This window comes from Nothobranchius furzeri, chromosome 10 (assembly GCF_043380555.1).
Source record: "Nothobranchius furzeri strain GRZ-AD chromosome 10, NfurGRZ-RIMD1, whole genome shotgun sequence".
Lineage (NCBI taxonomy): Eukaryota > Metazoa > Chordata > Actinopteri > Cyprinodontiformes > Nothobranchiidae > Nothobranchius > Nothobranchius furzeri.
Genome location: NC_091750.1, coordinates 28,777,860 through 28,802,944, shown reverse-complemented (window position 1 = coordinate 28,802,944; position 25,085 = coordinate 28,777,860). Strand labels below are relative to the sequence as shown.

Here is a 25,085-nt window from a genome sequence, read left to right as displayed (position 1 = left end):
GAACAGCGCGGATCCGGCGCTTATTGAACGGAAATAAATTTCCGACGGAGTCTTCCGTCTCCGATTACACAAATGGATGCACACAGTGTCACAAACACCGCGACAAACAATAAACAGACGGTTCCAACGTATTAAAACAGGAGAAATGTTTACCCTTAGATGTAGGCCTCAAAATGGCCGTCAGCACACGTCAGCACTTAAGGTGTTTTGATGAAACAGCGCCTCCTGTCGGAGGGTGATGAATGTGCACCCCCCTTTCTGAGAGCTGAATGAGGAAATGATCGCCTTTCCTCTGAACTCACACTGAACAAAAATCCCAAAATGTCTCAAAATCGGCACAAAGTGTAATAAACTGTGCAGATATCAAGCTAGGCTCGCCATATGTAACGGAATTGAAGTGATGAAACTATCTAGAGTTGTATTTTAATACACTGTAAGTAGATCACTTTTTATAAACAGAAGAATAGGTTGTTTTTATCATCAGGGAGTTCATTTAAACACTCTGTATTGACTTTGAGACAAGGAAAGAGAGAGAGATGGGATCGTTTGAGAATCTTTAATTTCTTGATTATAAATTCTAAACAATCTACCAGGACTAACTCTGTGATGGATGAAAATGGATTTGGATGTTGTGTTGGTGCATGTGTGTGTGTGTGTGTGTGGTTGGTTCAGACTCTTTAGGATGACGTCATTGAATCTGGTAGTCTTTGTTATGACTAGATATCACGAGGCTTATAAAGTGATGACATGAGCTGCTATTTTGCCGTGTACGTACCCAGTGGGGGGCCTCCCAGGTAGATCAGGAAATGCCAGGTCCAAGAACCTCGGATGTGCGCTGGAGCTGTCGGCGCAGCGGTCGCAGCGTTTCAAAGCCCGTCTGGAGGGTCGACCCCGGTACCAATCGACGGCGTCAGCAGGTGCTCTTATTTTGAAAGGATGTCGTCTGGTTGTTAAACGACGAAAATCTCCAGCTTCACAGTTCTTAGTTTAAAGAAGAAAACACATCTGGCCAGTCTGTGCTTTTCTTTAGGATGACGGTGACTAGAACTGAAGTCAAAATGGAACTGAGCTTAAAATGGCGTTGCCTTGTTTTATATCTCTGAATTGTTGATAAGTTGGTGTAAAGTGGATTGGACACTTGAAGTCAACACCAGATTCTCCTGCGGCAGCCGAAAGCTCTGATTGGTTGGAACAATGTGTCATGCGTTTCTATGGAGATGAGGATCAGTATGTCTGTGCCGTAGTCCTGTTTTCATTAAACATAAATCATGACATATTTATTTCACAGATCATTCACTTGATTATTGTTGATCAACATCTGTTTTGCTTAATAATTTTAATCACAAATAAAGTACTTTGATTAAGTAAAGCTTCTTCTCCTCCTTCTGGCTCTTCTCCTGGAATGTAAACAGTCTGAGGAACACCCGACCTTGGTTTTTCTACACGGGTGTTACTGTGTACAGGGGCAGCTGTGTGGAGCTGAAAATGATGAACTTCATAACCTTACACCTAAATCTGGACAAGTGGGGGAGTAGAGGGAGGTGGAGTGTACAGTCGGTAAAGACGGCTCTCCCTTGCCCTGCCTCCAACATGCCTCCATCTAAATAGGATAGATTATCCAGAGTTATCTCTGTAGTTATGCTGCTATAGGCTTAGACTGCTGGAGGACACACTGACCACTTTTCACACTCTACTGCTTTATTCTACAGTCTGCTCTTTAACTGTATTATTTCCTGCTACTTCAGCTGTTAACTTTATTTTCTCTGTAAGTGTTTTTCTCCCCAGAAGAAGCTACAATGATGTTCTGCTGAGCTGTGGTGGCCTCATGGAGGGGGCCATCGTCTAGCACACTGCTGCTAACCACTTGAACATTCTCCCTCTCCTGATAATAACTTTTTACTTTCCTTGACGTTGGATGTGCTACTACTAGTTTATCCGTTTAATCATAGATCCACTAGGATAAATACAATAAAGTTTATCTCTCACCAAATAGAATATTTACTAAGACATCACAATATAACTGTAGACACATTACTTGTCTGTGTGTGTGTGTGTGTGTGTGTGTGTGTGTGTGTGTGTGTGTGTGTGTGTGTGTGTGTGTGTGTGTGTGTGTGTGTGTGTGTGTGTGTGTGTGTGTGTGTGTGTGTGTGTGTGTGTGTGTGTGTGTGTGTGTCTGCTCTGTCTTCTCGATCCCCAGTGAGTCGTGGAGGATGGCTGCTTATACTGAGCCAGGATTCTCTGGAGGTTTCTTCCTGTTAAAAGGGAGTTTTCCTCTCCACTGTCGCTGCATGCTTGCTTAGTATGAGGATTGCTGTATAGTCACTGACACTAGTCAGTGACTCGATGCGACCTGCTGGGTTCCTTATATAGGAAACATTATTTCTGATTGGCTTAATGACCTGACCTGAATTGGAATGTTTATTATGTGAAGTGCCTTGAGACGACTCTTGTCGTGATTTGGCGCTTTATAAATAAACTTGAATTGAAACAACTCATTAATATCAAAGCTGAATGTTTTTGGAAGAAGTTTTTAGTTTTTAGTTGTAGCTATTTTAGGGGATATCTGTGTGTGCAGGTGACTATTACTGTGCATAATTATTAGGCAACTTAAGAAAAAACAAATATATACCCATTTCAATCATTTATTTTTACCAGTGAAACCAGTATAACATCTCCACATTCCCAAATATACATTTCTGACATTCAAAAACAATACAAAAACAAATCAGCGACCAGTATAGCCACCTTTCTTTGCAAGGACACTCAAAAGCCTGCCATCCATGGAGTCTGTCAGTGTTTTGATCTGTTCACCATCAACATTGCGTGCAGCAGCAACCACAGCCTCCCAGACACGGTTCAGAGAGGTGTACCGTTTTCCCTCCTTGTAAATCTCACATTTGATGATGGACCACAGGTTCTCAATGGGGTTCAGATCAGGTGAACAAGGAGGCCATGTCATCAGTTTTTCTTCTTTTATACCCTTTCTTGCCAGCCACGCTGTGGAGTACTTGGACGCGTGTGATGGAGCATTGTCCTGCATGAAAATCATGTTTTTCTTGAAGGATGCAGACTTCTTCCTGTACCACTGCTTGAAGAAGGTGTCTTCCAGAAACTGGCAGTAGGACTGGGAGTTGAGCTCGACTCCATCCTCAACCCGAAAAGGCCCCACAAGCTGTGTAGACAGCACAAATGGTGCTTAATTAACCTTTCTGGTTGTTTGCAAGATAATTCCTGCACATCTTGGGTGAAGAGGGTAGAGACAAATGTCAGAAATGATTTATAACAGAACAGGAGAGACAAGCTGCAGAATGTTAGTGATGTTGAATGTGACGATTCTGCTGAGGGTGGAAAACGAGGAGGGAGGAAGTGAAGGTTTAAAAAACAAGAGAAGGATGACGGGGATGGTCAGGATGAAGGTGATAAGAGTCCGAAGTTGGTTTGGATATACACGAGAGATGTTCTAAAGATGGAGCTGACAGGGATGAAGAAGGCCAACAGGAGGGTTATTACAGGAAACGAGTGTCTGGTACGACAGGAAGCTGCAGGAGGAGGCCAAGTTCTGTAGTGGAGAGTCCTATAACGGGAGCTCCTAACAGGAGAAGCAATGCAGCAAAACATAATGAACTATATGAGTGAGTTAAAAGCTGAACTGACAAGTTGGAGACGATGAGCAGCAGGTTATCTGGGGCTCAGCGTGAGGGTTGCCTCTCCGCAGGCATCCTGATTGTTTCAAGTTTGTCGGCACATGGAGTGAGATGCCTTCACAGACTGTTAGATAACTGCAGCTCGATTCAAAACAGCTATTTCTCGCAAGCAGAGAAGGCTTCAGGCAAATAAACAAGGTTTAATAATGTATACAAGGATGATGTGTAATAAATACTACAATCAAGTGGTTGTTTTGGGTGTAATGTAGGTCTTATTTGGGATTCTAAATGTAAGTTTTGTTTTAGTGTCATCTGAACGTGTTCTTCAAAATATTCATATATATATATATATTCTTATTCCCTATGCAGTTGTGTTGCAGCCCCTCAAGATGGTTAATCAAACATCCACTAAATATATTTGTCCTTAACATGCCAGTCTCCAGATGCGTCTCACTCATATTGCCCAATAACACACGCAACAGTTAAAAAAAGTTTAACTTTAGGACAATGCTGACATCTAGTGGCTTGATGGGTGCCACTTCAATTAAAGCAGCTGTTAAATCTTGGCGAGTTTTTGTCATTTAAGGTTAGGAATGACCATAAATAAACTTTATTATAAGTCCAAGATCTGCCAGAGACTTATATCAAGGCCTCATAAGCATTAAATTATTAAAATTTATAAAATAACAATTATATCTTTCTCATTGTTCCCACACCTGTTTTGTATTAGCCCTAATGTTCCTACATTCATCTTGGCAGGTTCGCTTCATTGATTAGAAAACATGAAGAATTTCAGGATATTTCAGGTATCCTTCATTATCAGCCGGTTACTAACACAGTTATCAAATCATATTATTAATACTATTACAACTGTATGCTTTAAGGCTATCAAAAAACGCCAGCTTTTATGTTTTTATCAATAAAGCAAATAAACTTTGACTCACTGAACTGCGAGTCTCACAATAAACTGTCCGGATTAAAAAAGAAGTGGGCACGGAAGTTCCTCAGCTCAAAACCTGCTCTGTTTTTGTAACGCCATGATCAGATCCTCCAGCCGACCAATTAGAAATCACAACAAGGCGGTCTGTTGCAAAAACTCAACGCTGATTGGATTAAATTTATATGACGTAAAATGAAACTAGGTTTTTAATTGGTCGCACATTTCTTTCGGTCATCCAGGATACTAGCAACCTGAAAGGTACGTAGCTCCGTTATTCACCTAAAAATAGATTTAAAACTTAATGTCAAGTTTATAACAAGGCATAAAATAATTTATTGTAACAAGTTAGACGTTTACGTGTCATTTAGTGGCTGCTTCTGCTCTTAATGCAGTCTCTGTTTTCATTCAGGTCTGCTGCCACAAGCAGTAAGTTAGCTCGACTACCTTCGTGGTTTACTGATTTAATCTACATTTCTGTGCAGTAAAACTCTTATGAAGTCCTTTTGAGGGAATTTTAATTTTAGACTAAAAGAAAACAGGTATTTTTAATGACCCCGTTTACCTGTTTTTAACCCTTTGATGCATGAATTATGAAATCTTCAACCATGTTTTTTAACAATTTTTTTTCATTCGTCTTTAGGTGTGAATGAAACAAATTTCAACAAATATTTTTTGTAAAATTTTATAATTTACAAATAATTTATTACGTGTCCACCTCAGTGGACAGCGTGCATTCTGAACATGAAATATGTTGGCTTGGCTTACTGAAGTCCAAACGGAGGGGCTCAAATCCAATAAAGTCTTCAACAGCTGTGCTTAATAGCAAAAACAAATAAATAACAATTTTGAGTACCTGTCCACTGTAGCGACCATTATGCATCAAAGGGTTAACATGTAAACGAAATAAGTTGGTGTGTCTGGAGGCATTATCACAAAAGTTGAAGCAGACAGCCTGATACACCACCAAGGATCGTTTAGGGTTAGCCTGGTAACATAACAAATATATAATGATTAATGAAGCTGTACATGTTTGGGCTCATAAACAAATGAAACGATTAAGTAACTCAAAAGTGGAGGTATGTTTTATTTTGTTGTTTTGATTTTAAATAATTAAAACTATAATTTTACTTTTAAATTATAAAATTCAGCATTAAATTTGGGAATTCTGAATTATAAAGCTGTCAACATGTGAGGGTTTGGGAACGCTGCAGGAATCAGATGGTTTTCAGTTATATACTTAATTTATTCAATAATATATTTCAAAGTTCTCAATATTTTTGCTGAACTAGGACAGCCCACATGCTTTTAAAGCAAAACAGAAATGGAAGCTGTCAGCTGAATTTGGTTCTCTCCCCTTCTCCAGATCCAGCCATGGACCTTGTTCTGAACGTTGCTGATCATTACGTTCTCACGCCATACGTGTACCCGTCGTCGTGGCCTGAGGACGGGGCCCAGCGGCAAATCATCAGCCTCTTGGTCTTGACGAACCTCGGGGCTGCCGTCCTGTACCTGGGCCTGGGAGCCATCAGCTACTTTTTCATCTTTGACCACAATCTAATGAAACATCCACACTTCTTAGAGGTCAGACGCCCGTTTCTTGTTTAATAATTGCTGCAGAGCGAGAGAGGGAGGGAGGGAGGGGGCTGGCTCTGCTGAAACCTGCAATCAGTTGAACTTTGGTTCTTAAACACTTGGAGAGATTCACGAGCTCACCTGCCAACTTTTACAGTCTTTTGCTTCCAACTGTCACTCAACTTTTAATGTAAGCCTTAATGTAATCAGTAGTTCACGAGGTTTGTTTATCTCATGCGTTCTGACGAGTCTTATTCCTGCAAAGCAGGCATGCGACTCACACCTAACATACAATATCATAGCATACGAGCGTTAGTCTTAATCACCCAGCAACATTTTTGTACGTTTTGCTGTTTGTGAACCTGGATAAGATTAATTTAATTAGTAGAAATAACAATCTTTTTGAAAGACACATTTGCAGCTTTAGTTGTTTTTTAAAGGGGAAACAATGAGGAAGGAAAAGTTTTTGCCATAATTATTTCCTATCTAAACTGCTTAAAAATAGTGGGATTATGCAATTTATTAAATTAATTTTTCTATTTCGCAAGTCACAAAAACAATGTAATAGATCAAAATAAAGAGTTTTTATTAAAGTACCACTCCTTCTTCTGAAGGCTAAACTCATAAGAGTGTTGTGGCTTTTTAAAAAGCTAGTGCAGATAAAGATGGCAGAATGACGGCATAACACACTGGCAGCACACGTCTCCTCCATTGTTTCCATTTGTGTCATCCATACACACGGCGGTGTGATGTTCATTAATACTTTTCCACCCGGTTCTCTTTCCAAGCATCAACTCTCCTGGAAAAAGCACATTCCCTGCCTGGACCTTCATTACCTCCAGCTGCATAATGGAAAACACATTTTTGTTTACAGACTGGGCTTTTCCTTGTCTTTGTAAAACATTTAGATAATAAACATTTAAGCATATGTTGCAAGTTTGCATCCAGCTCTTCAGCTTGAATGTAAAATGTGTCCTCTGAAGCACCGGTAGGCGGGTTTGGAAAGAACCGTTCTGCAGGAACCCCGGTTGACTTGAATCCAGATGACCTTTTACTGAAGCAGACTGATGTGAACTCATTTGTTTTTATCAGCGTCGCTTTCTGTCAACTACACTCAACAATGTTCATGATCTTGTACTCTCCTCAGAACCAAGTATGGAGAGAAATCAAATATGCGATGACCTCTCTGCCCTGGATCAGCGTTCCCACTGTGGCCTTGTTCTTTGCCGAAGTTCGAGGCTACAGCAAACTTTATGACAGCGTCAGCGACTCCCCGCTAGGTAGGTCAGGGGAAAGATGTCTCTGTTCGTTTTCTGTTTTTGTTTTTTTGTTTTTTCCATATATTTGTCGTAAAGTCTTATCTCACACCTGCTGCTGCCCTGACCTCTGCTCTAAGGTTGGTCGGGGCTTTTCCTGAGCATGGTCTCCTTCCTGCTTTTCACCGACATGTGCATCTACTGGATCCACCGCTTCCTGCACCATAAGCTCATTTACAAGGTCTGTCGGTCTGCTGTGTGTTTGTGCTTCAAATCAGATCCAACACCTTTTTAAACATTGATGTGAAAATGTGGATGTTTGTAATGTGATTCATCCTTTTGATGAGGTGACAGAAAACCTGATGTTGTCATTTCTGACATTCTTACACGTGTTTATCGACCGGAACGTCTTTGAAACAGTCAGGATCAAAAACAAATGACATTGATCGGTTCTTCTGTTCTTCTGGCAGCTCGCTCTCGTTCCTGCAGTCGGGTCACAATCCACTATCCTACAGATCTCCTAAAGTTGTAGCTGTCCTAAGAGTGTGCTCCAGTGCAGCCAGCAGGTTACTGTTTAATAGTTGTGGGCTTGTGCCCTGTTTAAAACCAGTTTAAGGTGTATTTTTATGTAAAAATTATAAATAATATCTTACATGTTGATAGTAGGGTTGTCACGGTAACCGGTGTAGCGGTAAACCCCGGTAAAAAAGTTGACAATAATAATAACAGTCTTGTTTTAAAAAAAAACTATATCATCTCGGTGGATTAGCGTGGCTGCGGTGTAGGCGCGGTGACCCTTACCAGCCACCGTATCATCTGCTGAAGTTGCCGGCGGCACATGAGCACTTTGTTGTTTACAACCAAAACTTTCTTGAAGCTAAAGCTGAAATAATGGCCAAAGGAGGAGACGGCAGCGCTCAGGAGGACATTTATTATCCCTCAAAGAAGACAAATTGGGAAGTACGGGCATCTTTTGGATATCTGAAGAATGCCGAGGGACAGCTGATAGAAGACGGCTATCCTGTTTGCAGCACGTGCAGAAAAAGTGTCTGTGAAAGGCAGCAACGCTTCAAATCTCATGACACATCTGCGTGACCATCACCCACAACTCTACAGTCAACGCAAGGCAAGCTAACGTTAGCGCTTTCGCTAAAATGCGTGATCCGAGGATTTGGGTTGAGGGAGAATGCAACGAGTGGCTATATAAAGCAGCCGCAGCGCCGCTACCTGCATATAAACCGTGTCGCGGACACCGCCATGTTGAAATGACGCTATGCATTACGGGGCTCCCAGGGGCAGATAAGAGTTGGTCTCTCTCCGAGAATAATTATGAATTTAACAACGATTACTGCCTGATGACATTTTCCCACATCTGCAAAGCTCACTGGAAGGACACAAACCGAGGACGATATTTTCCTGATATAAGGTTTATTACTCAAGTAAGGGTAAAAAAGTATCTGATTAGAAGGCTACTTGAGTACTGAGTATCATCTGATCTAATATTTTTAAAATGATGACATCAAACAGACATAAAATAAGAATTTATGGGTGAATATTGGTATTTTAAAGACTAAAGGGAAAAATGTAAACAAATAAACAACATAATTACAAAATAACACATTTTAGGCTAAATTTAGACACAAACTGAGGACAATATTTTCCTGATATAGGGTTTATTACTCAAGTAAGGGTAAAAAAGTATCTGATTAGAAGTCTACTTGAGTACTGAGTATCATCTGATCTGATATTTTTAAAATGATGACATCAAACAGACAAAAATAAGTTATGGGCAAATATTGGTATTTTAAAGACTAAAGGGAAAAAATGTAAACAAATAAACAACATAATTACAAAATAACACATTTTAGGCTAAATTTAGACACAAACTGAGGACAATATTTTCCTGATATACAGGGTTTATTTAATTGTCTGAAAAAAATACCGAGATAATACCGAAAACCGTGGTAATTTTGGTCACGATAACCGTGAGGTTAAATCTTCACACCGTGACAACCCTAGTTGATAGCTTTCTCAACAGCCTCTGTTGGCAAAAATAGCTTTTGTCCTGCAGGACTGTTAAGGTGACAATTTTTTTTTATTTTTTTTTTGCATAGCTTCGTTAACAATATGGTGGCGACATCATGTCACTCTTCAGTGCGTAACGGGGCGTCTACGTATTGATGTCTGGTTGGCACGACAAGATAATTAGACAGATTTTTGACACACGTGTTACGAGTGCTCTGGTATGCTTGGAAGCACATCGAGACTGCTCAGATCATCAGTCGGGTTTTTAAACTTATTGGATTGTCTCGTCTGATTTTTTAAAAGTCGATAAGCACGCTGCCTGATGAATGTGACGTATAGCCAGTCAGGAAGTGAGGTGATGGAAGCACGCATCACGATCGTCTCCCGCCACGTTTGTTTACTCTTATGATCACAATTATTTCTATCTCCTGTCTGAACGGTGAATGTGTGTGTGTGAAATGGGTTCATGTGTTGTTTTTGCCGTGTTGCTGCAGACCACACACTGTAGGACCAAAGTTGATCCATTAGTGATTTTTTTAAATTACATTTTGAGAGTCCTCCAACGTTTTAAAAACTCCTGCCATGTGAACGGAGCCTAAAACAGTGAGATCAGAGTCACCACATTCTGTGGGACTGAAAGGCATGGCACAGAGAACTGTTTCCGCCCGGACCATTTTAGATGTGACACACTCAGAGTCTGATCACGTTAGCGTGTGACCATAAAACAAAACAAGTAACGCTGAAGATAATTTACTTGATCATTTTTGGATGTAGTGTTAACATGACCTAACATTGCATTGGTGATTTACGCTGTGATTAAGCTAAGTGCCAGCTGTAGCCACACGTTAGCAAGGCTAGCACATGTTAGCCTAAGGCAGCTAAGCTAAGTGCCAGCTGTAGCCACACGTTAGCAAGGCTAGCACATGTTAGCCTAAGGCAGCTAAGCTAAGTGCCAGCTGTAGCCACACGTTAGCAAGGCTAGCACATGTTAGCGTAAGGCAGCTAAGCTAAGTGGCAGCTGTTTTTTTGTCTGTTTAGGGCTGATTTAATGTAGAGAAGTTGTGTGGGTGCTGTTTAGTTGCAAATTATTTTTACTTTTATTAAAATGAATAAACAAGGAGATCAAATGGAACAGGATTTTCCCTCTTGTCCCTCAACAGATGTTCCACAAGCCTCACCACATCTGGAAGATCCCCACTCCTTTTGCGAGCCATGCCTTCCACCCAGTTGATGGCTTCTTGCAGGGCCTCCCGTACCACATCTACCCCTTCCTCTTCCCCCTCCACAAGGTGCTTTACTTGGCTCTCTACGTTTTCGTCAACATCTGGACCATCTCCATCCATGATGGCGACTATCGCGTTCCAGATTCTCTGACGAGCGTCATCAACGGGGCAGCTCACCACACCGACCACCATCTCTTCTTTGATTACAACTACGGCCAGTACTTCACTCTGTGGGACCGCCTGGGAGGCTCCTACAGACACCCGTCCGCTCTGATGGGCAAGGGTCCCATCGCTCTGATCCGGAAACTTCAAGCCGAGGGAAAGTTGGGGAAAGGTCAGGCAAACGGCGAGAGGGGAGTGGCGTGTAAGGAGGAGTAAATGGTGAGAGACGGCGTGTTACACTTTTTTAATCAGCTGGAAAAAATGCTCCCAAAAAAATCAAGAGTTCCTGTTCGCCAAAATAAGCCTTTAGATTCAGAACCCAGCAGCCACGAATCCACGTCATTAGAGGTGAGTTTTGCTGTTTTCACACATAAAAATCATCCAACCTGGAAAGTGACAGACTGGGTCATTGGTGCAAAAGTTAAGTGCTTTTTTGGAAACCTACAAGTGGCAGAGTGAAAAACCTGAGGAGCAACTAAAAGCTGGAGCTGCTGCACAACAGTGACAAACGCTGACTGTTAATGAGAATAATGAAACGAGACGAAACCTGTAGCAGCGATGTCAAGTTTGCACTCGCTGCCTCTGTTAGAGGGGAACAAAAACAACCTGTGTTAAGGCAAGCTGCAAATAAAAACACACACACATCATTTCCAACCAACAGTTTTTGCAGCTCAAATCTTAATAGATACACATTTCTGCCACGTTGAATCACAGAAACTCTTCATGTTGTTTTATGTTTCCAGAATAAACGGGATCATTTAGAGCTACTTCATCCATTGGTGTTTCAGATTTCTCGTGTTTTTTGGTGCTTGGGTTTGTCTGCAGCTCTGTGTTCCTGTTTACCTGGGATGGAACGTTTCATTGCAGCTTGTTTGAACCTCTTGTGCAATAATTAAGACAAGAATTTTTAATCTGACGTGTAAACTTTTAATGGTGTCAGTCGATTAATCAGCGCCCCTGCGGCTGAAGAAAACCATTACTGGTGCCAATTCTTTCAGTTTCATCCAGGAAGCTAAAACTCTGAAAACATCTTGTGATGCTTCGTTAGTGATCTGATTATAAAGATGGTTTAGGGCATGTTAAGTCCCTTCATTGCCATACTTTTCATTTTAAATGTCTGCACTGAAGCAACATCAGATAATGTTGTCGTTTGTGTGTGTGTGTGTGTGTGGGGGGGGGGGGGGACCTGTTTTAAACAAAGACATTAAACATTTATGTTGGTGACAAATTCTTGTCTGAGCAGCTTTTTCACCTCGCCTCGGTCACGAAAACGGGTTCGCTGACAGTTTTATCAACATTTTACCATCGTGTTGTCGTACAAGCCACCTTCACGGTCCACCATTAGGGCCTTAATGTGTTGCATAACAGATGCTGCAGTTTTCATGTTAAATAAATGTTCTTCATTCCAAACTAGTGCCTTGTTTATTTGTTAAATTATACGACTAAAGCTGTTACCTGTAAATTTAAATCATGTTTTTATTAAGTACTCGGTATCGGTGAGTACTGAAATGCAAGTACTCATACTCGTTTTCCAAAAAAAGTGGTATCGGTGCATCCCTACCTCTAACTAGTATAGTAAGCTTCTAAAAAAGTGAGGACCCAAAAAATTTCCTCACATTGTAGGGAAAATGGTCCTCAGTAGGTAGCATGTACAAGAACACACACACACACACACACACACACACACACACACACACTGCTGCTGCTGGAGACCATGTTCTACTTTTGGGAGCTCTGGAATAAACGTTGGGTTTGTTACGCCCACCGAGGACAATTTGGTGGCATTTTCTGGTGTTTGCATAAAAAAGGAAGTCATGTTTTGATCCCGCAGCTTAAAGGTCCAGTGAGTTGGAAGTCAACAGTCTAAAATATCTGAATCATGATGGAACGGAGTTCTGTCTCAGCCGGCTGGGAGACGTTGGTTTTTGTTTTTTAAAAAAGAATGAAGACTGACGGTCTTTGGCCATTTTTTAATAAACATATTTGCCAGAACATGTGTGCTCGTGTACTTGTGAAACCTCATCAACGTCAGCCCAAGTACTCTTCAGACCCTAAGTACATATCATGGCAAGTACGCTCTGGGTTCTCCAAAGTGTTCTTGCTCGGCCAGTTGTATCAAGGACACATCAGCGCATCCTTCTGGGAACTTGGGCTGTGCGCGTTTCACGATACTTTAGAATGCTAATTAGCTAATATCAAAATAAAACCTGCGTTGTCACAAATAACTGCCTGGAGGAAAAATGAACTTTTTATTCTTCTTTTAACAGCAGGAAATCCTGGCATTTTTTTAATTTCATCAAAGTGTAGCAAATATTATACAAAATTAATTATTTTGTATTTTAAGGTACAAAATAGACCTTTTTAAAAAGGTCAGGTCATTTTTTTTAACTGTAGCGTAAAGCTTGTAGCTGTGATGTGATGTAGTAAGGTTCAGTTCCAAATACCATCCTCCGTACTTGTTAGAATATACTTTCTACTGTACTTGCGAAGAACGTACTTGTCAAGTACACAAGAATGTACTAGCATACTTTGGAACTTAGAAACAGCCATTTACAATCTGTTTTGCCTCCGTTCTTCCTGGTTCCAGAGCCAGTCATGCGTGAGCTCATCCATCTTTATGTTTTACTCTAATGTCAGGGAAAAGAAGGCTAAAGGCTAACGTTGAGCTAGCAATGATAATGGTGAAGTGGAAAAAAATGTCCGCTCTAAAAATATCTCGAGTTACTTTTTGAACTATTTTCAAAAATTTGAAGCAACTCGATTTTACGGCAAAATTAATTTATACTTAAAGAGCAAGTCACCCCCAAATCAACATTTTCTTCTGATAAACTATGTAAATGCGTGTCTAATCGTGCTGCAGACACGTGTAGTCAGTAGTTTTGCACTTTAGAGCATTTGAGTTAAAATTTTAATTTTCTGCCTAAAACTGTCAGTGTTGTGCCGTTGTCAGGTAAAAACTCTGCACTGCATTTGAATTTGGCTAAGAGGTACCCTAGAACGTTAGCTGGTACCATATGATGTCACAATGTCGTTGTGAGCCTGTGTGTGTGTATTTGTTAGCGGCTCCGCCCTCTCGGTCTGCTAGGCAACAGCATTTGTTGCATTTTTCAAACAGGAAGTGGGAGTGGAGTAAGAATCTGGTAGGGGGTGACTTGCTCTCTACCAACTCAATGTGTACGACTCATCTTAGCTTATCATCTAGAACCTTCTGGTGCAGAGTTGTAACAGGCAACCGTTGCTCACAGTGGACCGGTTTGTTTTGATACACAAAATGCAGTACCCAAATCTGACCTCAAGATCTCATTCTTGCTTCATTCACCTTTAAGTTTTAATACAGACTAAAGCAGGTCATGAATTGTGCTTTTCTAATGCTAGCCAAGTGCAAAACTCAACAATAATCACTAAAATGACTTTGTTTTTATAGAAACGTCCATCATATCAAGATGGGGCAGCAGTAGCTCAGGTGGTAGAGCGGGTTGCCTCATGATCGGAGGGTCATGGGTTTGATTCCAGCTCCCGTCAGGGGTATCCTGCTGTTGTGTCCTTGGGCAAGACACTTCACCCAACTTGCCTGTGTTAGTGGTGGTCAGAGGGGCCGACGGCACCAAATGGCAGCCTCGCCTCTGTCAGACCTCCCCAGGGCGGCTGTGGCTACAAGTAGCCTACCATCACTAGCAGTGTATGAATGTGAGAGTGTATGAAAGCGTCTTTGGGTGTCTAGAAAAGCGCTATATAAGTTCAATGCATTATTATTATTATTATTATTATTATTATTATTATAGATGAGGAAAAGCAGCTTATTTGTCTCTGAAATACACAGAAACGATCAAAAGTGATAGCGAAGCGTTTCTATGTTCTCAGATGTCCTGATTCCGTTCTGCAGCAGCAGCACTCGGGTGTAACTGTACGGCGGCGGGGTGTCAGCAAAAGAAGAAGGGCATCCAGAGGAAGGAGCGCATGGCTGCTCCCGCTGCCACACCTGCCAGTAATCCCAGTGCAACGCTCTCAGCAACTCCATCAAAGGGATCCCTTTGAACAACCACCTGGTGGGTTCCTTCAACACAAGAAAAGAGGGGACATGTTTATATTTAATGGCCTCAGCTGTCATGTTTGCCAAGTTTCAATGTGGGAGGGGCTTGAAGGTGGTGGTTAGATCTGTGATCAAACAGCTTTTTATATAACAATAACTCTTCAGTTTTCACCATTTCTGACCCAAGTGAGTGACGTTTTTGGCGTTAAGTCACACAAAATTAGTTTATATTTAACTTTAAAACTTTGTAAAGATGTTCTGTTGTTTTAGTGAGCACTGGGATGCTGAGTGTATTAAGTGCAAAACAAAAATTCTATATTTTTACTAGAAATTTTGTTTTTCAGCTGCTGGAAGCACAAGAAAATTCATTAAATCTTTATCACTGGCTTACTTAAAGACCATGGTGGGTGATAATATTGAGGTATTAGCCAAAACATAAACAATAACAAATACCAGAGCACTGATTAAGCTATAAACAATGTCAAATTTTATTCTATTTACTTCATTTTTCAACTCTAATCATCCAGATTACCACCATGTTTTAGTCTGAAAACCAAACGTTTCTCTACTGGAATAAACATCATGTAGGTAGGTTTTGTTTTTGAGATTATTTCCTGTTTTACCTGAACTCTGATGTTGATGTCAGAATAAAACGGGCCGTTTTGCACCCACCAAGCTCGTCTGCTGTTGTTGAACAGGTGTAAGCACTTCAAACAATTATACTAAAAGACAATTATAAAAATTAGCATACTTATAGCTGTTATTAGTGGTGATATTGCCCAGCGGGAAAAGGAAAAAAAGATCTCTTTTGTGTACTCTATTCATTCCTGATTTGGGGAACTCCTGCGGTGAGCACAATTACTGCTCTACGTTACAATTAGATCATGCGGCGAGTGGGTTTTTAAAAGTTACCTGAGAGGATGAAAGTGAGCTGTGTTTGCTTGACTTACTGCTTTGTTTGATAAGAGTTTTGGTTGTGAGTATTTTTACTTTAGAGGTGCAGAAATGAATCAGCTGATCTGAAGTGAGCTACCTGGTCCTGCTCCAGGTGTGATGTAGACTGTGTGATGGCTGTTCAGCGGGATCGCCTGGTAGGAGTCGTCGTACGGGTCGTATGTGAACACCTAAAGAAAAGGAAAACAAAGTATTTAAGCTGTCATTCACTCGCTTTCTTAGTAAATCTGTTATCTCTGGAATGAACGAATGCATTTGGAGTCATTTTCTAGATAGAAGCTCTGATACTCTTGTTTTGGGAAGTGGAAGTTAGTCGTAGGAGTGTGTGTGTGTGTGTGTGTGTGGGGGGGGGGGGTGGAAGAAAAAAACAGGATTGTGAGTTTTACTCATTAATATTTTTGATATGCAAATGTCTTGCCTCTGATTGGCTTACAGCAACGCAATTCTTCCTTTGCATCCGTTTGCTCTTCTGTCTCGAGTTAAAAATGTAACGTTGACGTTTTATCTCCAGAAATGGTCTTCTGCCATGTTGTGGATTTATTAATGGTCTCCTTGTCATGGGTGACCCCAAGCCAATGTGGCCCATGACTACTAATTTTCACTCACAGTGACCAGTCATAAAAAAAGAACAAGTATTAAACGGTTCCTTGGTGAACGAGATATTTAAACTCGAAAGAGCGAGCAGGGGTGCCTCCAGAAAATGTTGATGGGGTGGCCAGATGGGGCCAAATACATTTTTGGGGTGGCACACCAAATTGGTCCTTGTGGTAACTCTGGGAGAGTTTAGCCTGTGGTGATGCATTGCTCCTTTATTTCCTTTTATTTTTAAAAAATAACAGTACGTATCAAACATTTCAGAAAAATACATTTTAGTTATTTAAAATGTTATTTCAAATTTCATTTAAAAATGTATTTTTTCAGGTTAATTCTCAAAAAAATATGGAGATAAAAACTTTTTTAAAATGGTGAGCAGCAGAAACATACCTTTACTCATTAATTGTATTATTTTTTTGTTCAGTTATTTGTGTGGTACACAATCCCCACCTGAAAGGGATCATCGAGCTGGAGAAATATGTGCAGGATTCCACTTCATAACTTCACTTTTCATTTTCCTTTATTTCATTCTCATTTCATATTATTTAAGATGGAAATCATTACAACTATTTATGATTCAACTTCATATCAAAACATTAAATAATTATCATATTTGAAATAACTTATTTAACAATCAAACACCAAGTTGATTACTAAACACCCAACACAAACATTTATGACGCGCACCGGAGTCCACATTGCCAGCTCCGAGCTGCGCTAAACAATCGTCCATCAGCTGATCGGCATCACACACGCGCGTTACAGATCGGCGTCTTACCGGCTGCCTCCCCAGTCTTTTTGATGAATCTGGTTTGCATCGCTTTGGAGGATCACCGCGTTGGTTCATCCTCTGGGAACTTTCAAAACAAGTTTTCTCCTCTGACATGTCCTACATAAAACATGTCAGGAAATGCGCGATGACGCACTGAGACGTGGAGAGACGCGCGCACTGACCTTCATTAGTTCCAGCTGTTTTCCATAACCATCTACCCCGTGTTTCTTTTATTCTTTTTTATCTTATATTATTTTATTTATTTTTCAAATTTTTACGTTTATTTTTGTTTTTATTTTAATTTAAAATACGAATGCTGTATAATCAAGACTTTGACCGCACATTTTTATTTTGTTTTACAATTATGTCTTGAATAAACAAGATCAATATATGGTTTGACTGAACATTAATATGATTTATTAACACAAGCTTTTCTTGGGCAAGCCCAGCAATTTTTTTGGGGTGGCCATGGCCACTCCTGAACACCCCTTGGGGGCGCCCTTGGGAGTGAGTCAACTGATCAGCTGTTATCGTTACCGTTAGGAACTCACCGGGTTTCTTCTGGTTTCAAGCAGAGTAAGTTTCCACGCTCTGAAAATAAAGAAAACAAAAGCTAAGTCAAGTGAGGAGCTGATGAACACTAAAACTAGACGGGGCTGGTGTGTGGTCACCTACAGAGACTCGTCTTCACTGTTTGCACACAGGTTGAGCATGGAACCGTCTCTGAGATGGACCACGATCAGATTCTCCCTGGGATTGCTCTCAGGTGGAGTCACACCTGTAAACACAACACGTTTCACAAACCAGACCCAGTTTGGCCGAGAAAACACAAGGCTGTGGTGGCATGAGGTTCATTTCCACGAGTGTTGGTTTCAGGGATAGATTAAACCTTTTTTATTTTATTTTAAAGCTACTTTAATTTTTTACACAGGAAAAATTCTGACCCTGGTGGTGTCATTATTAGTTTACATATGCAGTAATGCACCATTATGAATCCTTTACTGTTTATTTGCAACAACTGATGTCTGTTTAGAACTGTTGTTTGATTGTGTTGAGTCCTTTTTACATCAAAAAGTTCTTTAAAGAGCAAGTCACCCCCTACCAGATTCTTACTCAACTCCCACTTCCTGTTTGAAAAATGCAACAAATGCTGTTGCCTAGCAGACCGAGAGGGTGGAGCCGCTAACAAATACACACACACGACATTGTGACATCATTATGTACCATCTAACATCATAATGTACCTCTTAGCCAATAGCGATGGCAGATTTTAATTCAAATGCAGTGCTGAGTTTTTACCTGACGACGGTGCAACGCTGACAGTTTTAGGCAGAATATTTAAATTTTAACTAAGATGCACTAAAGTGCCGAATTATTGACTACATGTGTCTGCAGCACAATCATTTATATAGTTTATCAGCAAAAAAAAATGTTGATTTGGAGTGACTTGCTCTTTAAACCCCAGTAAGAGCAACTGGCCATGCATTAGCTAACGAGGATCTTAATAAACTAAATATTTAAAGGAATATGATGTGTACATTGTTTAAAAATGAACAGTAACATTTACAGAAAACTGTAAATCACTACTGGCTGCATTGTTGCCAACCAATTACTGTCATTTATACGGTAATCTAAATGTAATTGTATGACTTCTGTTATTGATTAGCCTGATTTTGTTAGTTTTACTGTGATACTATTAGAATTTACCTGTGGTTTTTATTGTCATTTTTATGAAATAATTTTTTTCCCCATGATTACAGAAAACAACAAATGTAGTATTTTTTTTTACTGGTTTTTACTAATTGAACTAACTCTGCATAATGTAACTATTCTCAGCTGCAGTGTTGCCACAGTTACCTTGAAATAGAAATCTGATTACTGACTACTGATTATTCCTTCCAAAAGTAACTAAGTTAGATTACAAGATTACTTCGTGAACCATTTTCAGCAGCTGCCAGTAACACTCCCCACTGCCTCAACATTAAATCAACAACTAGTTTTGTAGTGATGTGACATTCACGAACGAATCAAATCTCGTGAACGGGTTTTAAAAGTGAACGATGAGAGCCGAGTCTTTGTAGAGAACCATTCATCTTGTACTCCAGTGGTGTGCACCCCCCCCCCCCCCCCAATAGGCATCTACGGAATGCTACCCCGCTATCCACTGTGCCGTTCGGTAGTTTAGTGAAATGGTGTGCTGCTTTTCCTGGATATCTGTGCTCTTGCTGGCTACAAGCATCTTGCTCCCATCACCGGTTTTGGCTTGATAGCTGCCGAAATATTTTTCTGCTAACGAAAATTACAAAAAAAAGTAGCGCGTAGTGTCTTGGACAAATAGTAATGCATTACATTAACCATTATTGGGAAAAGTGGTCATTTTAGACTCTAAAATGACCACTTTTCCAACAATAGCTACAATTATTAGCTATTGTAGGAAGCTAATAATCCTCGGTCCAGTAAATTCGAGCTTCGAGCAAACATACTGCTAATGCTACCTCTCTTAGAGTGTCTCTCTTTATTTACCTGAAAATAATTCAGTTCCTTTGAAGCTTTGTCTGGATGCATTTGGGACAAGTGCTCCTTAAGCCGGGAGGGTTTCATTGCTTCGTTTGAAAAAACGTGTTCGCAGGCACATGGGGAGTTGTGGATTCGTGGGTGAAGGAATAAATCCATACCGGAGGTAGTCCACATTGTACTGTCAACACTTCTTTTTATTCGGAGCCATTGTCTGTTATGAATGCCCTGTATCGCTAGCGCCCACCATTAGCATCTCAGCGCCCCCTTCAGTGGCAAAAAACTTTCGCCACCCCCTTATATAGTCTGAACGCCCACTGGGGGTGCTACAGCCCCCGTTGAGAAACCCTGTTTTAGAGTAATTACTAAGTAACATGTTACTGGCATCACTGATTAGCTGTTAAAGTTGAAATGTCGGCTTACAAATCTGACAATAAGAGTCAGTTATTTTGTTTGTTTTTTTTACTTTAAAGAGCAAGTCACCCCTACCAGAGTATTACTCCACTCCCACTTCCTGTTTGAAAAATGCAACAAATTTTGTTTCCTAGCAGACCGAGAGGGCGGAGCCGGTAACAAATACACACACACACAGACTCACAATGACATTGTGACATCATATGATACCAGCTAACATTCTAGGGTAGCTCTTAGCCAATAGCGACGGCAGATTTTAATTCAAATACAGTGCAGAGTTTTTACCTGACAACGGCACAACACTGACAGTTTTAGGCAGAAAATTTAAATTGTAACTAAAATGCACTAAAGTGCAAAACTGTTGACCACACGTGTCTGCAGCACGATTAGACACGCATTTATTTAGTTTATCGGGAAAAAAATAGTTGATTTGGGGGTGACTTGCTCTTTAAGGAATTTAACAAACAGTAGCTCTGATCTGCAGGTGCGCTATCCGGCACGTTTCTGAGCTCCAACACTAAAGAAGCACTGGCTGACTTGGACACCACCGGTCTAGGATGTACCTCCACATTCCAGGCCGGTCCGCACGTCGATGCACGCCATCTTCAGGCTGACTCTCTGCTCCAAATCCCGCCTGTTGTCACTCTTATAAAAGCAAAGGCTCCCATCTATCCAGAGGTCACACCAGTTCAGCTTCCAGCGCTTCAGGACGGCAGCTACAGAGCAGTCAGAGACCATCATAGGAAGTTTAGTACTGTTAAAGGGGAACTGAAGGGTTACTGAAGTAATTCAGTCTCCAGTGTCTACACCAACCTTTTTGGACCCAGTTAAAATCACAAGAGTAAAGTTTTTCTGTCACATTTATTTGTTCTGGATTTATTTGGGATCTTTTTTCCTCCAGACACACACAAGGATGACCCTCATAAGCCACTTAAAGACAAGTCTGCAGGACGATTAACGGGATTATGACAGAGTTTCAAAACAAATGCAGGTTTTTGCTTCCTTCTAGTGTTTCATGCAGATTAAAATAACTACAGTATACCAATGTAGAAATTATGCTGTACAGAAACATACGTTACAATATGTTCCATTAAAATATGAATTATTTTTTATTTTCTCATAAATGAAAGAATGTGCTTCTCAGAACACGTTGTGACCGTGTTTCTTTGAAAAATTAGAATGTACAATTCAATAATGAGTTAATGATTCATTTAACGATCAAAATCTTCTTCTAATTCAATATTAGATTCATTGTGGAGCATCTGAGGTTGCTTTTTCATTTAAAACGTGTGTTTTATATCATGCAAATGAAAGCTAGAAACTTCTTTAGAATGTGATCTGGTCCTTTTATTATATTTATAAACCTTCATTACAGTTCCTGCAAAGAAATAAATGTAAGTTGGTGAATTTTATTTTAATCTATAACCAGATTTGGTTGAAATCTAAGAGCTGGTTATGTATTGTTGCTCATCTGTTTTCTCACTAGTTTTATAATAAACGGCATGAATAAATAAAGTCAAAAAATTATCAGGATCCCACAGGACGCGCTTTACGTTTTATTTTATGTGAAAACCTTTGATTACAAAATATTATTCTAGAAAATCAAACTCTAGAGACACTGGTGTGTGTGTGCATTTTTCATTATTTTACTTTTACAAAAGAAAATTTTAACAAAAATAATGCAAACTAAAGAAATTGTTTGTTTTTTTACTTCTAAGATAAAAGTACAAGTACAAGAAGTAAAAGTACAAGATAAAAGTACAAGTTTGCTTACTTTGTCTCCACAACCAGCCTGACTTCAGGAGCGCCATTTTTCTGATCCACTCTCTGTTTTAAATCCAGCACATCCAACAGGGAAGACAACTTTCTTTTCATGAGACAGTTTGATGCTGAATCTGATTCAGAACGCTTCATCTGGGTCAATTTATATTCCCTCTACCTCTGCGAGGCTCTTAATCTGGTAGTCACCAGGACTCAGGCTGACTCATGGGATTGTTCTGGATTAGGAGGCCACTCCTCTTCATCTGGTCTTTTCTTTACCCACTCTGTCTAGGTTCATGGTACCTTTGACACTACACGCACACACGCACACACACACACACACCATGAACCAAACCAACCTTACGCTCTTTAATACTCTTGTTACAGACTCATCAGCTAGGATTAGCCCAACAGTCCTCAGGTCGATCATGAAAGTTTCCCCAGATTGGCTGCAGGTGACATCATCTCTTTTTAGAAAGTGCTGGTTTGTTCTGGGTTACCTGAGTCACCTGATTGCTTCGGTGGAACATTTTCTTCCTCCTGGTTACGTGTTTTTATTGATTTTTGTAACCTGTGATCTCTATCACAGCTAAAATATGTCTGAAATTATAAACGCAGAAGAAATGTTCTCAATGTAATCATGAGAGTTCTTTATTTTCATGAGATGACACCAAAACTTACTTTGATGGATTAAAGTCACATCCATCCGTTCATTTTCTGCCGCTTATTCAGGGTCGGGTCATGGGGGCAGCAGCCTAAGCAGGGAGGCCCAGACTTCCCTCTGCCCAGCCACTTGGACCAGCTCCTCGGAGGGAATCCTAAGGCGTTCCCTGGCCAGCCGTGAGATATAGTCCCTCCACCGTGTCCTGGGTCTACCTTTAGGCCTCCTCTCAGTTGGACGTGCCTGGAAAACCTCACCAGGGAGACGTCCAGGAGGCATCCTGACCAGATGCCCGAGCCACCTCAACTGGCTCCTCTCGATGTGGAGGAGCAGCGGCTCTACTCCGAGCCCCTCCCGGATGACCAAGCTTCTCACCCTATCTCTAAGGGAGAGCCCAGCCACTCTTTGGAGAAAACTCATTTCGGCCGCTTGTATCCGCGTTCTCGTTCTTTCGGTCACTACCCAAAGCTCATGACCATAGGTGAGGGTAGGAACGTAGATCCACCGGTAAATCGAGAGCTTCACCTTCTGGCTCAGCTCTCTCCTCACCACGACACACCGGTACAACGCCCGCATCACTGCAGATGCAGCACCAATCCGCCTGTCGATCTCACGCTCCAGTTTTCCCTCACTCCTGAACAAGACCCCGAGATACACAGTTTAATTTATGGAAAATAATCAATAATAACTTGTAAAATTTTAATTCAAAGAACCAATGTTCAATTGATCGTGAATTCAAAACTGTCACCTCATGGCCAAATGTGGTAACTTCAGTCTGTACTGTTTAACTTAAGTTATTTACTTATTTAAAATAAAATTAAAGATAATATGCTCAATAGTATTTTTCGGTTTTATTATAATTTTAACTTTAAATTGACATTTATATTAAATTGAATACATTTTCCAAAACCGCTAAGCTTATTTGACATTGCCACAAACAATATAAGATTCAGTTATGATTTTCTTCTTTTTGATTTATGGCAAATATATATTTATATATATAATTATTATTATTATTTATGACCCTTTTGTTACCTTTTAGCCAGAAGACTTTTAAACTACGTCACGTCCGGTAGAGTGGGCGTATTTAAGCTGTCACTCTAACCGAAGAAAAACAACAACAAACTGAACGACGACAGCGTTCCGGGGTTGGTGAGTACGGCGGTTACAGAAGTTCCCGTCTTAGACCTTCAAATATAAACAAAACTTTAAGTGTGAATGTCCGGAAAACGACTCGCCTCCAGCCGCCACCGTACGGTTTTAGCTTTTCGGGGCTGAACGTGAAATGCTGTTTTCAGACACGCTTCAAGGTCGTCGTTTCCATTGGACTTTACTGTAAAAATACACATTTAACACCATTAACATGTTAGTCTAAAATATTTTCTCCCAGGCTTTTGTCCAGCCTGCTCTGCTAAGCCCCCGAGCTGCGCTGGTTGTCCTGCACTCGTGTTCGCCTTTACCCGTTTAAAAATAACGCGTTTCAACACGAATTAGCTTTTAATGAAATGCATTCAAATGTTGCAGCGACATTTATGAGCTTTATGTTCTGGTGTCGACTGGAGTTTTAATCGGGTTTATTTATCAGTCGAGGTCTGTTGTTGTTGTTTTTACAAAAAGAAAACAAAAATTCCCTGCAGTCCCACAACTGCTCAGCAGTGGGCAGTAGAGAGCATGATTAAAGAATAAGTTTTAACGAGGGAATGACTTCCTGCCTTTTTTGTGATAAATGGGACTAAAGACGGTTTTGTGGCACCTTACATTTTCTAGTTTCATAACTGTGCTGTTTAAAATCATTTTTAAACAGAAAAATGCAACTTGATCAAGTTTTGTTTGTTTTAATTTACTATTTAACCGGTAGATCACATCTCAGATTTCTGACAAGTGCCTTTGTCTAGACTAACATCTTGTAGGTGCAGGAGCACAGATGTCACTTGGCTTTGTTGTTGTCTGCCTTGTAATGCAGGTTTCGCTGGTTTGCTTTGTAAAGTCTGAGCTTTCTTTTGCCCTAGTGTGTTTTTGTTTTTTCCTCAGCAGTGATGGAGACCTCTGATATGATTTGCTGCTGAAAACAACCTTTCCTTTGGTCTCTGCAACACAGCAGGTACGAACTGGGGATGGAAACTTTGACAGAAATATCAGGAAGAGTCCAGATGGACTGAATTTAAAATGATCAGAAACTTCTAGGTCTTGTCAGAGTCAACAAGGGGCCAAAGTCGGGGTGAATTACAAAATATTGTAAATCTAAATGAATGGATACAGCATGTGTAAAACCTGAACAAATTAATAGTAACTTGCATTTTTAGGGTTTTCTACACTATAAACGGTCTCAAAAGGTGTTTAAGTGCGTGTATTTAAAGTTATTTTCCTTAAATGACCTTCCTGATTGTATTCCAGTGGTTCAAATGACTCATAAATACATTTAGTTGAGTTAAAATGCAGATGTAGACTTGCTGGGTGTTGAAACCTTTGCAGTGTTTTGGATTTATATTTTATTTTCTTGCAGCTGAAGGTTTTGCCTTGTGTTGGGGATCGACCGTGCACTCGCAGGGCGCAACCCTCTTCA

General features: G+C 40.4%; 3 protein-coding genes across 7 annotated transcripts in view; 2 read left to right on the top strand and 1 right to left on the bottom strand.

Moving 5' to 3' along the window:
• Window positions 1-4,770: 4,770 nt before the first annotated feature.
• sc5d (sterol-C5-desaturase) lies at window positions 4,771-11,594 on the top strand. Its single transcript, XM_015962030.3, has 5 exons — window positions 4,771-4,842; window positions 5,948-6,165; window positions 7,304-7,436; window positions 7,553-7,653; window positions 10,598-11,594. The coding sequence occupies exons 2-5, from the start codon at window positions 5,956-5,958 to the stop codon at window positions 11,036-11,038; spliced, it is 885 nt and encodes a 294-aa protein (XP_015817516.1). The 5' UTR covers window positions 4,771-4,842; window positions 5,948-5,955; the 3' UTR covers window positions 11,039-11,594.
• A 3,082-nt stretch (window positions 11,595-14,676) lies between these two features.
• The window catches only part of plekhb1 (pleckstrin homology domain containing B1), a 13,806-nt gene continuing 3,397 nt past the window's right edge, over window positions 14,677-25,085 (bottom strand). The window contains exons 1-6 of one of the 2 annotated variants that reach the window (XM_015962031.3): window positions 21,875-22,010; window positions 20,664-20,816; window positions 17,848-17,950; window positions 17,724-17,763; window positions 15,886-15,976; window positions 14,677-14,876 (exon numbers count right to left, since the gene is read on the bottom strand). In XM_015962031.3, the coding sequence (XP_015817517.3) occupies window positions 14,743-14,876; window positions 15,886-15,976; window positions 17,724-17,763; window positions 17,848-17,950; window positions 20,664-20,816; window positions 21,875-21,911 (558 nt within the window). In that variant the 5' untranslated portion in view covers window positions 21,912-22,010 and the 3' untranslated portion in view covers window positions 14,677-14,742. Of the gene's footprint in view, window positions 14,877-15,885; window positions 15,977-17,723; window positions 17,764-17,847; window positions 17,951-20,663; window positions 20,817-21,874; window positions 22,011-25,085 lie in introns of those variants that run through there. The other variant, XM_054731040.2, reaches the window with a different exon arrangement.
• The window catches only part of LOC107387204 (tubulin-specific chaperone cofactor E-like protein), a 20,233-nt gene continuing 18,709 nt past the window's right edge, over window positions 23,562-25,085 (top strand). The window contains exons 1-2 of one of the 4 annotated variants that reach the window (XM_015962028.3): window positions 23,562-23,674; window positions 24,557-24,623. The gene's annotated coding sequence lies outside the window, so the exon portion shown is untranslated. Of the gene's footprint in view, window positions 23,675-24,553; window positions 24,624-25,085 lie in introns of all 4 variants that reach the window. The other 3 variants (XM_015962026.3, XM_070555482.1, XM_015962029.3) reach the window with 3 other exon arrangements.

Coding starts and splice junctions, on each gene's coding strand:
- sc5d (XM_015962030.3), top strand. CDS start 5,956: ATGGACCTTGTTCTGAACGTTGCTGATCATTACGTTCTCACGCCATAC. Junction 6,166..7,303: donor AACATCCACACTTCTTAGAG/GTCAGACGCCCG, acceptor TACTCTCCTCAG/AACCAAGTATGGAGAGAAAT. Junction 7,654..10,597: donor ACCATAAGCTCATTTACAAG/GTCTGTCGGTCT, acceptor GTCCCTCAACAG/ATGTTCCACAAGCCTCACCA.